This window comes from Salarias fasciatus, chromosome 6, assembly GCF_902148845.1.
Source record: "Salarias fasciatus chromosome 6, fSalaFa1.1, whole genome shotgun sequence".
Classification (NCBI taxonomy): domain Eukaryota; kingdom Metazoa; phylum Chordata; class Actinopteri; order Blenniiformes; family Blenniidae; genus Salarias; species Salarias fasciatus.
The window spans coordinates 32,301,460-32,317,792 of NC_043750.1; the positions used below are offsets into that span (position 1 = coordinate 32,301,460).

At 42.7% G+C, this 16,333-nt stretch overlaps 1 protein-coding gene across 1 annotated transcript; it reads right to left on the reverse strand.

Moving 5' to 3' along the window:
- Positions 1-2,245: 2,245 nt before the first annotated feature.
- Positions 2,246-15,337, reverse strand: LOC115389829 (NACHT, LRR and PYD domains-containing protein 12-like). The gene is made up of 13 exons (XM_030093399.1): positions 13,539-15,337; positions 11,258-11,431; positions 10,860-11,111; positions 10,391-10,561; positions 9,789-9,962; positions 7,357-7,406; positions 6,462-7,027; positions 5,671-5,726; positions 5,132-5,346; positions 4,648-4,907; positions 4,064-4,180; positions 3,850-3,991; positions 2,246-3,394 (listed from the first exon to the last, which is right to left on the reverse strand). Exons 1-13 carry the CDS (start codon positions 15,335-15,337, stop codon positions 3,072-3,074), a joined length of 4,299 nt encoding a protein of 1,432 aa, XP_029949259.1. The 3' UTR covers positions 2,246-3,071.
- Between the last annotated feature and the right edge of the window lie 996 nt (positions 15,338-16,333).

The following is a 16,333-nucleotide window of genomic DNA, read 5'->3' on the forward strand; positions in this document are numbered from 1 at the left end:
CTCAGTGATTCTGAGAGGACAAAGATCTGCTCTGTTCTGCTCAAGTGAACATGGAATTTAATCTTTTTCTGAGGGTTTAAAAATAAATGATGTATGGCAAAAACACAATCTATTAGCAAGGGACTATACTTTCTACTCAGCGAGGCATAAAAAAAGTTTCCTGTAATAACTATAGATTAGTGTCCCTTTAGTCAGTAATATAGACATTCTGCCAAGACACATATCTGTCCATAACCCAATATTTTCTACCTTTAATTGCAGTATGGGAAAGAACAAAAATATTCAATGGAGGTTCAACACTACTCGTTTAAATTTTGAGGACTTCTTAAAGCAAATAAACTCAATTAACTGAGTTTATTTCTAAAAACAAAGGGACCATGGCAGATATGGCCATCGGTTAATGGATGTATTTGTAATGTGGCAATACTGTTTGTAATCTACATAAGACGTAGATTACAAAAAATTTCAGATCTGGAAAATTAAAGCAGAAATCCGGAAATGGACTTCAAAGAAGACCATAAGGTGGACATAGTGAACATGCTTCAATTCAAGGAAGCAGGGTTAAATGATTTACTAAGAATCAGAGCTGAGTATGTGATGCAGGCAACAAGGTAAAAATATTATTCAGAAAGCAACAATCCAAGTCATATCCAAGCCCTAACCTTAAAACAACAGGAGGCTAAGAGAGCTATCACAGCTGTTATATCGACCCAACGAGAAATGTTAACCTCCACTGAAGACATACACAAAGCATTTGATGGGACTGCTTTGGAGAATGACTTGGATTAATTTTTGGGAGACCTGAGTCTCCCAACTTTACCACCAGAAGAGACTGAAAATCTAGATTGGCCCATGACACTGGTGGAACTTTCAAAAGCAGTTAAAAGCTCAAAGAAAGGCCGTACACCAGGAATCGATGGGATCCCGGTTGAATTATATCTGTAACTAGAGAACCGTTTTGTGCCAATTTGGCTTGAAGCAATGAATTATGCAGCTAATACTGGTTCATTTCATCAAGGCCTCAAAACCACCGTAATACCAGTAATACCATAATCTGGAAAAGACCACCTTGAATGTGCAAATAATCGTCCAATTTCATTGCTTAATGCTAATTTTAAAAATATCCTCTAAAGTTTTAGCTTTCAGGATGGAACAAGTAATAGGAAGCATAATTAACCCTGAACAAACAGGTTTTTCGAAAGGCCACTTCTCTTTGGATAATATTCAATGCCTGCTACACATACTCAGCTCATCACCCAAGATGCTTCCAGCCTGCGGGTAATCTTTAGGTGCTGACAAGGTGTTTGTTTGCCGAGAATGGACATATTTGTGGAGAGTAATCAAAGAATCTAAATTTGAGGAAAAATTAAACAACATGACCCAACTATATTCAAACCCATCAGCGAGGGCGTGCGTTAGAGGTTGTATTTCTGAACTATTTCAAACTGAAAGAGGGAGTGGACAGGACGATCCATTATCACCTTTGGGATTCAATTTGTCTATTGAGCCACTGGCACAACTAATCACAGACTGTCCAGCCATACTGCCAATCACTATTGATACATCCTCACATCCTGTATCACTTTACGCTGATGACACATTGATTTGTACGGCTAATGTTCACCAATCTCAATCTATTGTCTTGGAGAAGCATAAACATTATGGTTATCTCATGTGATATAAAGTTAGCTATTCCAAATCAACTTTCATGTTAGTGAAGAAGCTGTATCCCTTCCTTCAGAGGTTATAACCATTACAGAAACTATTTACTGGGGCATTCAGATCTGTCCCAATGTAACACTAACATTTCTGTTCAAAAAAAAAAAAAAAAATTGAAGATATTAGTAGGTGGACACACCTACCGGCTTTGGACCCAACCCGAATAGCTATTGTCAAATAGAAGATATTGCCTTGAATTAATCTAGTCTGTTCTATGATTAAACTCCCTTCCCTGATAGGTGATTGGCAGACAGGGAGCTGTCCTGTAATTATATGGTCAGTGTTGAAAATGAAAAGGACTGGTAGTGGATGTGCATGTCCCAACTTCAAACTTTATCATTGAGAGATCTATCTTACTGGTTGAATAATTAAAAAAAAAGAAACAGCATGGAAGTCCATTGAAAGTAGTATTACTGAACCATTAAGACTGAAGAATATTCTTTTCCTATGTTTGTCAACAAAAAATGCAATTTGCAAGATGGGCCAATTCTGTCATATGTGTTTGTGGTGTTCAGAGCAGTGGAAATCAAATCAGTCAAACTTTATTTATAATGCAGTTCTCATATAAAAAAAGAAACAAGACAACATTCTTTACAGTATTTAAATAAAAATCAGGATATATAATGAAAAAACAACATAGCCACACTTTCACCATGACAGTCGGAACGTGTGATGTTAAAATTTCAGAAAATCATTAGTTAAGGTTGGATTATATTGTTTAATGTACAGGTTCAAGAGACTTTTTCAGGAGTGCTGACAAATGTGATACTGTTTAAACACAGCCTACAGAGACCTTTTTTTTTTTTTTTTTACAAAACAGGGACCACTAAAAACTCCATGAGATACTGTCAAGGTGTGTCAACCAAGACGGCTGCAATGGAAAAGTTCCACAAACACTGAAAACATGTCAATTAGTAACACATGATCCCATCTGTTACACGTTATTAAAAACATAACAGTAATAAAAAGTAAAGTATTAAATTATGACGAAAATTGTCAGAAATGGTAAACGAAAATATCCTTTAGATCATTTGAACTGAAGTTCAACTCCATGCAGACCTCCAGATGGTCTTTCAACATCGTTCATAAAGGTTCACTCAAGCACAGCTTGTTCAGAATGATTCAAAGTCAGGGAACTTTAAGGAATTTGAGAAACTTCTCATGAGCTACAGTTTTTCCAGGAAAAAATACCCAGATTTCCCAAATCCAAATCAAACTGTGAGTTAAAAGAAAAACTTGAAGGATTTACAACAATCAGCGTCCACAGATGGTCAGAGAGGAACTGTTCAGGTTCTACAGTGTGACTGAAAACCAGCTCGTTGTTGATCCTGTCGTCCTGCTCCTGACGGCTCTCAACACAGGCCCAGCTCTCGGCAGCAATACGGGTCGGCGGCGGCAAGGACTGCGATCAACTTGGTGCTGGCGTCGGCTCCTTTCTTGCGCGCCGTGTCAATGAGTTCCCGCGCCTTGTCCGGCCGGAGTTTGGCTCTGAGCACCTCGTTCTCACTGTCGGTCAGCACGCCGCAGTGCAGCAGCTCGTCCAGCAGCTTGTTCAGGACCGGGTCCGACACCTGCTCCACGAAGCTGGAGCGGACCCTAAACAGCTTCTCCCGGGCCGGGATGTCGCTCGCCAGCCGTGGCTGGTTTCGGCTCGCCGTGGTCGGCTCTGGCATGGCTGAGAGGGGAATTAGAAATGGGAGAGTTCAACTGAGTTCATTATGCCTTGAGTTTGTTTCTAGCGAGACTGTTACAACACACCTTTTGACATGTATGGACTAGATTCTCTTCATCAGAAACGTCATCCGCCACCACTTTTTAATAACTTGGACAATACTTCATGTCGCAACTGGTATAATATGTATTTTACACTTTCAGTTTTAAAATGATTCAAAAAGAAACAGAAACTGAAAAGTGTACCAAAGCAGCAATCAGGTTTCAGTTGTTATCTGTGTAATAGTGGATTATGGATCGTTGTGATACCGAAACCAGCTACAAACAAGCAGGTTTTGTGTTAAAGAGCTCCCTGTTTGCCGTGCTTTTTTTCACTCGGATGTGTTCACAGTGGACATCATGAAGCCTGTTGTCCTCGGAGGACAGAATGTGAACTGTGCACACGCTCGCTGTGCTCACCAGGCAGGTGGAGCTGGTGCTCCCACACTTGGGTTTTTTCTGCATCTCGCAGCATCAGGGTCACTTTGTCTGCCTTCGACAACATGGCCATTTCAAACGTCGGGTGGTAGTTTGGCCCGTAGTTTCCAAAGAATTCGGTGCACTGTAACAAAGGCAAGCAAAACTGTGAGTTGAAAAGTCACCGCTGGCTGAGCAGAGAGATGCTGGTACTCACTGCGGGCTGTATGTTGAAGTCCTGCGGCTCGCTGCACAGGCTGTAATACTGGCCTGTGTGCAGCAGACAGAAAGATGGAGCCTGGAGGTGCTCACAGTCCACCAGCTGAGCTTTCACCTTCAAGCACAGGAAACAGCTAGTCATGTTAACTTTTTGCCTTGTGTAAATAAAAGTTTCTTGCTTTCTTCACAACTACATAAAACCTTGATTTATTAGGATGGTATTACTCCTCGTCCACTGTTTTGAACGTGAGCCTGATCTCAGTTCATCAGATGGTGAGCTACTTTAAAAAAGACTGAGAATAATGATGTAACTAAAATTTCTCTAATATATCAGCAGTGTTGACGCTACCCAGCAACGCTTTAAGCACTTCTTAGTCATCGCAACTTAAAAATGACTGCACTTTCTGGACGATCACTCACACTGGATGCAGTGAGGATGAGATTCTGTGGGATGAACAGGTGGAACCGGTGCAGAAAACCTTTGGAGCATGTAACAGTAGCTAATATATTCTCCCTGAGGTTCTCGTGTTGAATGTGTCTGTATTTCTACATGCTGAGCTCTTCTGTCTGACTGGTTTTTACCTCGTTCAGCGGCACGTTGCTGGGCAGCAGGATCACCCACAGGATGAAACCCTGTCTGTGCATCGGTTTGAGGAACAGCAAGACTTGACTGCGAATCGGTTTCGTCATGAAATCCGCAAAGACAGGGTCCCAGACGATGCCAAGGGCTGAAAGGTGTGGTACATCCACCACCACGTGGGTTTCAGTCACCTCCAGAGACTGGATGAAGCTCATGCCTTCATCAGTGATGTGAGCCACAGAGAGGCAGTCAGAGAGCAGCGCTGGGAGGACAGAAGACCAACGTCACCTCACATGTTACGACCTGAAGGGCTCTGAGGGGTTCTGGAGGTTCATGAAGGAGTACCAAGAGTTGTTCTGAAAAGTTTCTGAAGGTTTCTGAGGGTTTTAAACAGTTCTAAAGGGTTCTGAATTATTCAAAAGCTTATGGAGGATTCCATTCCGTTATAAATGGTTCTGAAGGTCTGAAGGTTGTCACTGCTCTCACCGGGTTCAGGCTCGCAGTGGGGGAGGTGCAGCTGTCTGATGGACTCCTCTGGACACGTGATGCTGAACAGAGCTCCTCCTGGAACCTTCTGAGCCAACTGAAGCTGCATCTCATCCCAGATCCTCATCTCGTAGGTGGCTTCGCTCTCATGAGTCACACTGAAGACCAGATCAGTCAGCGAGCAGTGGAACAGGCCGGGACCGGGGAACCTGAAGCTGAACCCAGGAGGGAAACGGGACAGTGTAGAGATCGTTCTCAGAAAGAAAATTTCAAAATAATACTTTCAATTCACACAAGGAATGAAAACGTGGACCTAGATTTCCCACATTGAGGGTATGAACACCACTAACCATCTGCCAAATCTGCTGCTGCTCATGCTATCTTAATAACATATTTTGGTATATTTCTTGGACTTTAAGCCATGATGACAGACTATCTAAATTGGGGAATCTAAGATTACAGTGATTTCTCGAATTAACTAGTTGGAAAGTCACAAATGTCATTTTTTGTTATCCAGATACAGATTACCTGTACCTTACCTGTAGGACAATCCTATCCTCTCTCTTTTCACCTCCGGAGTGAAACTTGTGTGAACCTGGAATCAAAAGAGGCCCAAATTCATTGAGTGACTTTGTGCAATTATATCAGGAAGGAAACATGGACAGAAGGAGACACTCCTCTCATTTACGGCTGAATGAATTTTTAGTGTCTGTCAAGGAGGCCTTAATGACCTTGATGGTCCCCATCCAGTTGTCATGGAAACCTGAGGCCCAATGCAGTATTTAATTAAAGAAAAAAATGTCATGGAAGTAGCCACATGTACTAATTAATGTGTGAGAAACAGTGAGAAAACACTGCAATACAAGGTGAATACATGCAAAAAGACACAAAGAAGCATCAGCCACATATCAATGTGCAAATACAGTATGTGTCTAAACCCACATTCTTCCTCTCCCCTACACACAAGGCTGCAGAAATGTCTTTGTGTAGAGATTAATGCATGCTCAAAACTACTAAATGAGACTCTAAAAAAAAAAAAAAATCAGAAAATAATTGCAGTAAGCTGTCCATATAAGAAAACAGATCAGAATTCCTAAATATAATACTTCTATAGCAGGATATTAAATTAACACTGAGCCAAATGACTGTAAGATCACAAATAGAAGAGCAATACAAAAAAGCCAGACTAACACACCTTTTCCCTATTGTTGTGTTTTTTGTGCTTTTCTCTATTTTCATGCTTTGAATCTCATTCCCATGCACCGACACTATGTTTTCTCTCAGCTGTGTTTGTATTTTGATGTTATGTTTGATACAACTGAACACTTACCTTGTGCATGTTCGGCGTCCCCACACTGGACAGAGCCAAGGTCCCAGCGTACACAATGAATGCTGGGAATAGGGGCTCCGTGAAGGTGGTGTGGAAGGTATGAATGAGAGTTTTGGTTTCTCCTGACAGATGATAGACAGACAGCGTGCCGGCTGGCCAGTCCAGAAACAGTCCCAGTCTCCTGACTCTGGACCTGAACACTTTGATGGCTCCAGGAGAAGCTGGTATGAATGTTTCCTTGTAGTTGTGTCTAAAGTAGGAACCTTCTGCGGAGGTCCTGATGTGACACCAGGACTTATCGCTATGTTCAATATTGGAGTCCAACGGTCCCTTCCTTGGTAAACTTTTGTAGGCCACACCGACGATCGCGAACATGCTCCACTCCACCTCCCAGTAGCAGCGCCCGGTCAGAGTCTCCCTGCACAGCAGCTGAGGGTATGTGCTGAACCTGTCCGGGTGATCAGGGTACGGCTGCTTCTCCTTGCTACGGCTCACCGTCCTGCCGCAGTCGGACAGGATGAGGGATTCGTGCAACGTGTTCGGGTCCAATGACAGATCACAGGTGACTGGCAAAAAAAAAAAACCCAATGAATTCTCAGTGAGAACAGCTTCTGAAGCCAGGATAGCATCACTGCTTCTGAACCTGCAGAAACATTCTGACGGAATCCTGCAGGAAGTCTGAATTCCATATAATTCAGCTCGGATTGTGCATCAGACTATACCAGGATGACCTTCTTTCGTCAAACCTTGAACAGTCGACAACTGTTAAGTTCTACACAAAGACAAACATATCCCTGTCCCAACTTTTACGAGAAGTTCTGCTGCTACCAAAATCAAAATGAGCACATATTTTCAATGACATGGCAGTGGTACTTCAATATGCAGTGGTACTTACACTGAGTGAGAAGCTGCGGGTTCACCCAGTGCTCTTCATTGTGGTCCACACTGAGGAAGAGGAGAACAGAGTGAGGAGCAGTAGACTCTGACTGCTGTCTGATAGACAGGACACAACAAAAACAGATATCCAGGGTCTATAGCGGAGCCAGAGTGGGGGCAAGGGGGCGGTCGCCCCAGGGCCCACAAGGGCATAGGGCCCCGTTTCATGTGATGTGTTCACATTTACTCGTAAATAAATTATTATAATATAATAAAATGTGCAGTGTGTGCGAGAAGGTATACGCATATGATTGTGGGCTCCAATTTGCCAGTTCTTATATTACGACTGTCCATGAATGCATCAGAGCTGTGAGCCAGCGCTGATTGGCTGTGCATTAACAAGTTTTTTTCTTTTGCACTTGATCCGAACTCTTTGTAGGGAAGTTAAATAGTATGGTAAACACTATGCTAGCCGCTAGCAGTACTACCCAAAACCTAACATCAGAGCCATTGGTGAGTCAGTAAAACCTTCAAAAATATTATCTTTATCAGAATGCTGTGGTCTTAAACACCTGCCTATTTGAATGTGCCTTGTGTTGCTCTCAACTATAAGAGATCGCCAAGTCTATTTTTTTTCTAATATACGTGAATTCCAAAATATATAGATAACTGTGTCTATATCTATCTGAATAGATTGTGTAATTTTAGACCAGCTGTGTTCATTGTTCATTTTATATTTAAGCTGTATCAAAGATGGTACAGATTTAGCCAGTGAGTTTTTTGGGAGTTTTCAGCACCATGGACAGCGACTGCTCTGAGATTGACACCTGTCAGGCTGCATTTGTCTGTGTGTGTGTGTGTGTGTGTGTGTGTGTGTGTGTGTGTGTGTGTGTGTGTGTGTGTGTGTGTGTTCTCGTATTTCTATCCTTGTCGGGGCCAAATGTCCCCACAAGGATAGCAAAACGTGGAACGACGTGCCTTGTGGGGACCTTTTTCCGGTCCTAAGTAGGAGAAACAGTGTTTTCTTGACCATGTTGTTGTTACTGAAAAAAGTAAAAGTGCAAAAACATTTCTTTAGGGTTAGGCTTTGTTGTGGTGTGGGTTAGGGTTAGGGTAAGGGTCAGGGTTAGGGGCTAGACATGAATGGGAGTCAATGGACGGTCCCCACGAGGATAGAAATACGAGACTGTGTGTGTGTGTGTGTGTGTGTGTGTGTGTGCTCGTGCCTATGTATATTTGTTTTTCAGACAACTTTGTGAACTGGTTTGTGACTTTATTCTGCTTTCTGAGGCATATAGTTTTGCTTGTCTCAATAAAAGTGAGCATTAGTGTGTTGTTTGACGGTAGGATGAGGGATTGTTTGAATGGTAAAATTACTATCATAAGGGCCCGTCGAGAATTCTCCGCCCCCTCTGTACTGAGACCCACGCTCCGCCTCTGTCCAGGGTTTTAAGTAGTTTTTCACGTAGTTAACTCTTTCTCAAGCCTTTTCTTGGAACTTCCTCATACTGCTTTTAAGAAACACCAGGTAGCCCCTCTTAACTCTGAGCATCCAACCATGACAGTGAAGACAAACACTGCTGGAACACCCACTCTCACCAACATGTCCGATAAAAGACAGAAGTGACTCATTCACCTTAAATGTTAGTTTTATCGTTCACAAGTATCTCGATTAATAGATTTTTAAGATTCCATATTGCACAAGGCAACTTGCAACTGCACAAACATTCGTTTTTACTGTGTTTTACTGCTGTGCTATGGTATTTAAACTTTTATTAAAACTTTTTAATTGAATTTCACCTCAAACTGTTTTTTTAAGCTCTGAATGAAACATGCTGGCCATTAACCACTGAAGTTATTTTCCATCCAGTCAGAGTTGCTCAGTCCAATATGGCAGACAAGTTGAGGTGCTGAAGTTGAGGTTGTGTTTTTGTCTGTAGTTTTGAACTTCCAGCCATCAACTGGGGCTTGTTGCACAAAAGTAGGATTCGGCAGCACAAAAGACCAAGCCAGGATGAGAGCACATGGATTCATCAAGCCAGATGAAACCTAGCCAGGATTAACACGTGCACATGATTCCTTAAAGAGATCCTCGCAATCGATCATAAAATCATGGATTCACCATGACAACTAGCGTTCCTTCTCTCCACTGGAGCAGGAAGTTAGGAGCCCATACAACTCTAGTAATTAGAAATAAACCTTTAGTGCAGGGGTGGGGAACCCTGGTCCTGGAGGGCCGCAAACCTGCATGTTTTCCATGTCTCCCTGCTTCAACACACCTGAATCGAATCAAGATTCATGGTCAAGTCCAGCAGAAAGCCAGATAACAAGCCTCATTGCAATCAGCTGTGTTGAAGCAGGGAGACATGGAAAACATGCAGGTTTGCGGCCCTCCAGGACCAGGGTTCCCCACCCCTGCTTTAGTGTGACAGTGCTGCTCAGTACACCTACTTGAGTCTCTCCAGGCTACATTCGGGATTCTGCAACCTCTCGGAGAGCAGCCTCACCCCCAGGTCTCCTGGGTAGTTGTAGCTCAGGTCCAGTTCTCTCAGATGTGAAGGGTTGGATTTCAGAGCTGACGCCAGAGAGGTGCAGCCCTCCTCTGTGATCCCACAATTTGACAACCTGCAGAGTAAACAGGACTTATCAGGGGTTTTCCAGCAGCTCTGAAGTTCCCCCGAAGCCCCCGTAGTTACTGTGATTCCCCTGTAGTTCCTTCAGTTCCCGTACAGTCCCCTTTAGCTAGTAGGTAGTCTGTAGTTGCATATTGATTGTCTTTTAGTTCCCTTGTACTTCTTTGGCAGTTTCCACATAGATCTGTAGTTCGCCCTTGTTGCCCCTAAGTTCCCTGCAGTTGAGGTCGTTTCTGTAGCTCAGTAGTAGTTCTTGTAGTTCTCGTAATTGTCATGTTCTGTGTATTCTGACATTACTTGCTGTTCAGTAGTCTCGTGGAATGGTATCAATGGCATCTATAAATCTATTTATGGGTTGAGACTATGTTGCGTGTGTGTGTGTGTGTGTGCGTGTGTGTGTGTATACATGCATGTGTGTACCTGAGGATCTGCAGTTTACATTTTGAACTTCCAAGTCCAGCAGAGAGCAGCTGAGCTCCTAAATCCTGCAGCGGGTTTCGACTCAGGTCGAGCTCCTTCAGCTGGGAGTCGGAGCAGAGAGCCGAGGCAAACACCTGACAGCATCTACTTCTCAGGCAGCAGCCGGGCATCCTGCAACCATGACACAGAGCTGAACCCATGTTTTCATCGGACAGCAGAGCAGAAACTCTAAGAAATCCAGTAGCATCATCTCATACTGTTGGAAAATTCCCACTACACCATCCCACTGTTTGAATGCTGCAGAACAACACCATCTCACACAAGTAGACAGAGACGACTCTTTACTCTCAGTGATTCTCAGTAAGTGTCATTTTAACCTGCTGCTGGTCAGCCTGTTTAAAATCTGAGTGAGTGCGAGAATCAGTTTTCAATAATGGTCACAAGTGAAAGTGATCTTGTCTTCAAATACCTGAATTCCTCCAGTTTACAGACTGGACCGATCAAGGCAGCAGGAATCAGAGTGAGCAGGGTTAACTCGTCATCGATGTCCTCACAGCTTTCCATTGTCTTGGGCTCTTGATAAAGGTTGCACTCAGTGTGTGCTGTATGATAGATGTATCTGCAGTTATTCAGGTCCAGTACTCTGAGAGGGGATTGTTTGGACTGGAGGATTGAGAACAGCGCATGGCAAGACTGAAAATTCAGGGACAACCCAGTCAATCTGTTAAAAAATACAAAAACAATAGGTAACAAAATAAGTTGTCAGGAAATTATATGAGACGTGTGAACTATCTCCACATCCATCAGTGTACTGTATCTAAAACTAATTATTATTCAAATTGAGCAGTAAGAATTCATGACACACACCTCAGTTTCTCGAGTTTACAGTCTGGACTACGCAGAACAGCAAAGAGCTTGTGATGGTGATCCATTCCGCTATCAGAAAAATACTCCACGCTGAGGTCTCGTAGGTGTGAGTCTGCTGACTGAAGGGTGGAGATGAAGGCCAGGTCGCCAAAATACAAGTATCTATCCTTCAGTCTGGGAAATAAGTAGGTAAGTAAGTAAAGTTTATTCATTAGTCATGTTAAAACAAATAACAATACAATTACAATAGTCCATAGGGGACGGAATAAAAGTATGAATGATCAATCCCAGGTCAGACTTTGACAATATCTGTCTGACCTTAGAAATATTCCTAAGTTTTTAGTCAGCTAACAAGAATAAGCTTCTAAAGACCTGTCTTGATCAAACATGATCCCAAGACTTCTGAGGCTGAGTTTGACAGAGGAACCCAGAGCACCAAGATGGCTTCTAATCTGGATGATCTTATTGTCAGGTACAATGATCAAGGTTTCACATACCAAGAACACAGGTAAAATGTGAAACTCCGAAGCATTAAAAAAACAATACAGCTGTATGTCATCAGCATAAAAATGATAAGACACATTTTTAAAACCATGAACAAGAAGCATCAAGTACAGTAAAAAACAGAACAGGGCCTAAAACAGAACCTTGAGCAACTCCACAAGTCACATTTGATACATCAGATATTACATTATTTATCACCATATTGAAGGTTCTTTCTTTTATATATGAGAAGAACCACTGGAGGACAGACCCTGAAACCCCCATCTCAGATCCAGTTAAAACAGGACGGTGTATCGACCAGTCTGAAGCCATTATAAAGTCACTGGAAACTCTCAAAAAAGCAGTTTCAGTGGACTGAAATAAGAACGAAAGAGTGAAATAAGATAGAAAACAAGAAACCACAGCATTTCTATGGCTGCTTTAGGATTATATCAAATTAGCTGCTGTGATATCATAACGTGCATATTACTCAAATTATAAATAATCCAAATCCTTTGTGGATGAACGTGTTTCACATGTATTCGGTGAAAAACAAAATGTGGATTAGGTTTTAATTAGTGTGGTGCACGTTACTACTAATTAAGGCTTAAGTACACCTACTGACTACAGCTTCGAAAAGCAGTGAAGTGACTTTGCTACAGCAACTAAAAATAATCTATTTAAAAAAATTCTTTGTAGTTATTCATTATGTGGGCCTGTTCAATGATTAAGTTGAGCTGCAACAGAAGGTACAAGGTACAAAATCAGCGACAGTAATCTTTTTATGATGGATCTAATATTGTATTTTCTCAACTCAGTCAATACTATATCAAATTAATCTTCTTTTTGTTCTTGAGGAAGGTAAAGTAACTGACTGTTGGGCATGAACTAAGGCATGTTTAATTACCTCCGCCAAGGAGGTTATGTAATCACGTCGGTTTGTTGATTTGTTGGTTGGTTTGTTGGTTGGTTTGTTAGCAACATTACGGATAAAGTTAAGGACGGATTGCAATGAAACTTTGTGGAAAGGTGGATCTTGGCCTAACTTAGAGTCCATTAAATTTTGGTGATGATCTGGATCACTGTCTGGATCCAGGAATTTTTTAAAGGATACTTTATCATTGAGAGATAGGGCAGTCTTTGACATAGTTGGGCATAACTCAATAATAAATGACAAGGGGGCTTAGCAAAAAATTATAAGTTCTTCAATGACTCTAAGAGATATCAGCTGCTGATCCAGATCACGGACGTATTCCCGATACCAGGATCCAGAACAGATAAAAATAGGGGGATTCTGGAGTGTCAGTCACTGTGAGGCAACACATTGAGATATGAACATGCAACAAACAGCTTTTTCCCATACATTGTTTGTGTTGGGGAGAAATAAAATGTTTTTTAGTATATATGGTGTTCTTATTGTTGTTGGAGACTGATTTGAGCTGTGGCGGAGGTCTGCACTCTCTGAGTGCCAAATTCTACTTTGTAAAAGAATACTTCAAAAATTTGTCTCAACAAAAAGCAAACTGTTTTGGTCTTGTCTGAAATTTTCTCACCATTTTCAGTTTTTGACCTCGGAAAGCCAAAATTTCCAATGTGAAACCCGCTGACTCAGTTTTTCACACTAGTTGACATTTTTAACTGTCTTGTGATGCATCATTACTGATCCACATCGTCGCTGCTTCACACTGTGCAGGAAAACATTCCAGTGGCGGTTGGCGATGACCAACTGAGCAAACACACACACACACACACACACACACACACACACACAGTCCTGTTAAAAACATATTATACTTACAAAGCCTTCTTGCTGCTCTTTACATTCAGGAGAAGTTTCGGGACCCCCGCAGATGGTATAAAACAGTTGGTCAGGTTTAGTTCTTCGATCACCTCTCCAGATAACTGCAGCATGGTGGACAGCACAGCGCAGTCGACGGTGGATAATGTTGCTCCTGCGTGCAGGTACTTGGGGACTTCTTCCTGAAATCGCTCCTCTTTCAGCTCAAACTTGCAAAGAAGCAGGTTCATGCACCTCTCTGCTGGGATGTTTCCTGTGTGGAAGCTTCTCAGGTACATCTTCATGTCCTCTGAGGTGTCTGTACTGCTCTCTGTCTCTGGTAGTAACGCCTGCAGCATTGTCTGATTGGACTCCAGTGACAATCCAAGGAAGAAGCAGAGAAAAAGGTCTAACTGACCCTTCTCGTTCTGAAGGGCTTTATCCACCACCTTCTTCTGCAGCTCTAGCCAGCTCAGGTCTGCAACGTCTTCACCGAGGAAAGACGTCAGGGTGCTGCGATCGGTGGCACGGCAGTGAATCACGTGAAGAGCTGCCAGAAACTCCTGGAAGCTTAAATGCACAAAGCTGAACATCTTCTGTTGGTACAGGCCGCGTTCCTGCTTCAGGATTTCTGAGCAAAACCCACAAAACACAGAAGCTTCATCGGCGTCGATGCCACACTCCTGGAGGTCTTTCTCATAGAAAAGGATATTTCCTTTCTGTAGCTGTTCGAAGGCCAACCTGGACAGGTTTAAAAGCATATTGGCATTCTGTGACCTTGCTAGACCTTCTTTGGCCTCGTTCTTTGAGTCCGTCTCTCCGTACTTCTGCTGGGATCTCTGTGTTTGAATGAGTAAATAGTGAATGTAGAGCTCCGTCATTGTTCTGATGGTTTGGCTCGTCTCGTCTCCGTTCTTCACCACTTCAGCAAGGATCCAACAAAAGATGGGGATGTGTCCCATGAAGTAGAAGCTGACCATACCTTTGAGATAAGACAGAACTTCTGTAGAGTCGCTGAATCTCTTTTGAAAGTAAATGTCTTTGTCGTGGTCAGTAAAGCCTTGGACTTCTGTCATCTGGTCGACGTAATGAACAGGAACCTGGCCGACCGCCGTCGGCCGGGAGGTAATCCAGAGTCGCACGTTGGGCAGAAGATTTCCCGTGATGAGACTAGACAGCAGCACGTCGACTGTGGATTTTTGATCGATGTCACTCACTCTTCCACCTCCATCAAAGTCCAGGGGGAATGTATTCTCATCCAGACCGTCCAAGATGATCAGGATGTTCATGCTGGTGAGATATGAGGTATTTTCCAGTGGGCTCAGTTGAGGGTAGAAGTGCAGGAGAAGCTGCATCAGACTGTACTCCCCCTGTTTAAGCATGTTCAGCTCTCTGAAGGGAAGCATAAATATCAGATCGATGTCCTGGTTAGATTTTCCTTCTGCCCAGTTCAGAGCAAAGAACTGAACAGCGAATGTCTTCCCAATGCCAGCAATGCCTTTGGTCATCACTGTGCGGATGGGTCTGTCTCTCACAGGGAGCTGGAAACTCTTTCTTCCTGCTTTAAAAATGTTCAGGCAGTCGATCCGCTCATAAACACCTGTAAGCTGCCCTGTCTGACCTGAGACTTTGAAGTGGTCGAGTATCTCATGTGATCTGAAGTCAAACCCCGAGGCCTGATCAGTGATGTAGAGCCTGGTGTAGACGTGGTCAAGTCGAGAGTGGCCATCAGACGTCCCTTCGTTTATCCATGTGAACTTGTATCGCAGGTGACTTTTCAGCCTGTGTTTAACTTCCTTCATGATATTTTCCCTGTCCATATCTGTAGCCTTCAGGTCAGCCGTCTGCCTTGTTTACGTCAACCTGCAAAGAATAAGGACAACCTGCATTTATTCAAGTCTGTCAGGTGAAATTTTGCATTCTATTTTCTATGACTGCTAATGTTTCTTAATTTGTTGCCTTTAAGCTAGGTGATGTACAATTCTCCCTTTCATTTTGGGGATAGATATCTCGAGCTTCCCCCTTCCCCGCAGTATTGGACCAAATTGCAATCAGCAGTTACAAAATTCCTTTGCCGGACTAATGACCTTCCATCAAACTCACTACAATGCAGCGAGAAAGGCATGCCGGCAGCATGTCTCTCCCAAATTATATACTCTACGACTGGGCTTTTACAGATGTCTTCTGACCTGGCTTCAACCTGAATTTAAGTGGAATGCATGGTATATACTGAGCATGGGCATTAACATATCTGGACATTTTGTACTTGTCGTCAACAGCTAGCGTCCACAGAGCAAAGGAATGAGCAGTAGAGGCTTGGTCCTCAGTCCTGACTCTCCTCCGAGGACTACAGCTACAAGAGCTAGTGAAATATGGAGCTCTGGAACCAAAGGATCAGGGGTTAAGGGTTTCTTTTTTCTGTCCTTTTTCTTTCTTGGGGCCTGTTTTGTTTGTATGATCTGCCATGCATATAGGTCATATTAATTTGCTTATCATTCTTACTGTTATTTCAAGGCATATTACTCTTGTGTGTGAGACATACTGATTTACAGAATGTTAGCAGTCACTTATTCTGCTGAATTTTTGTTCAAACATGCTCACCTGTCCTTTACAATAAATTAAACACTTGATCACAAAATAAAATCTTAAATTTTGACTTTTTTCACAAAATTTTAGGGGATCTTTTCAGAGGGCTATCAAGGTGTAGTAACAGGTGGGCAGCCACATGCGGACCAATGATCCCAGAATGGACACTGAACTGGACTGGGAGTTTTGGCATGCTTGAAGAGTTCCCAAAGAAGCAATATCGTCAATAG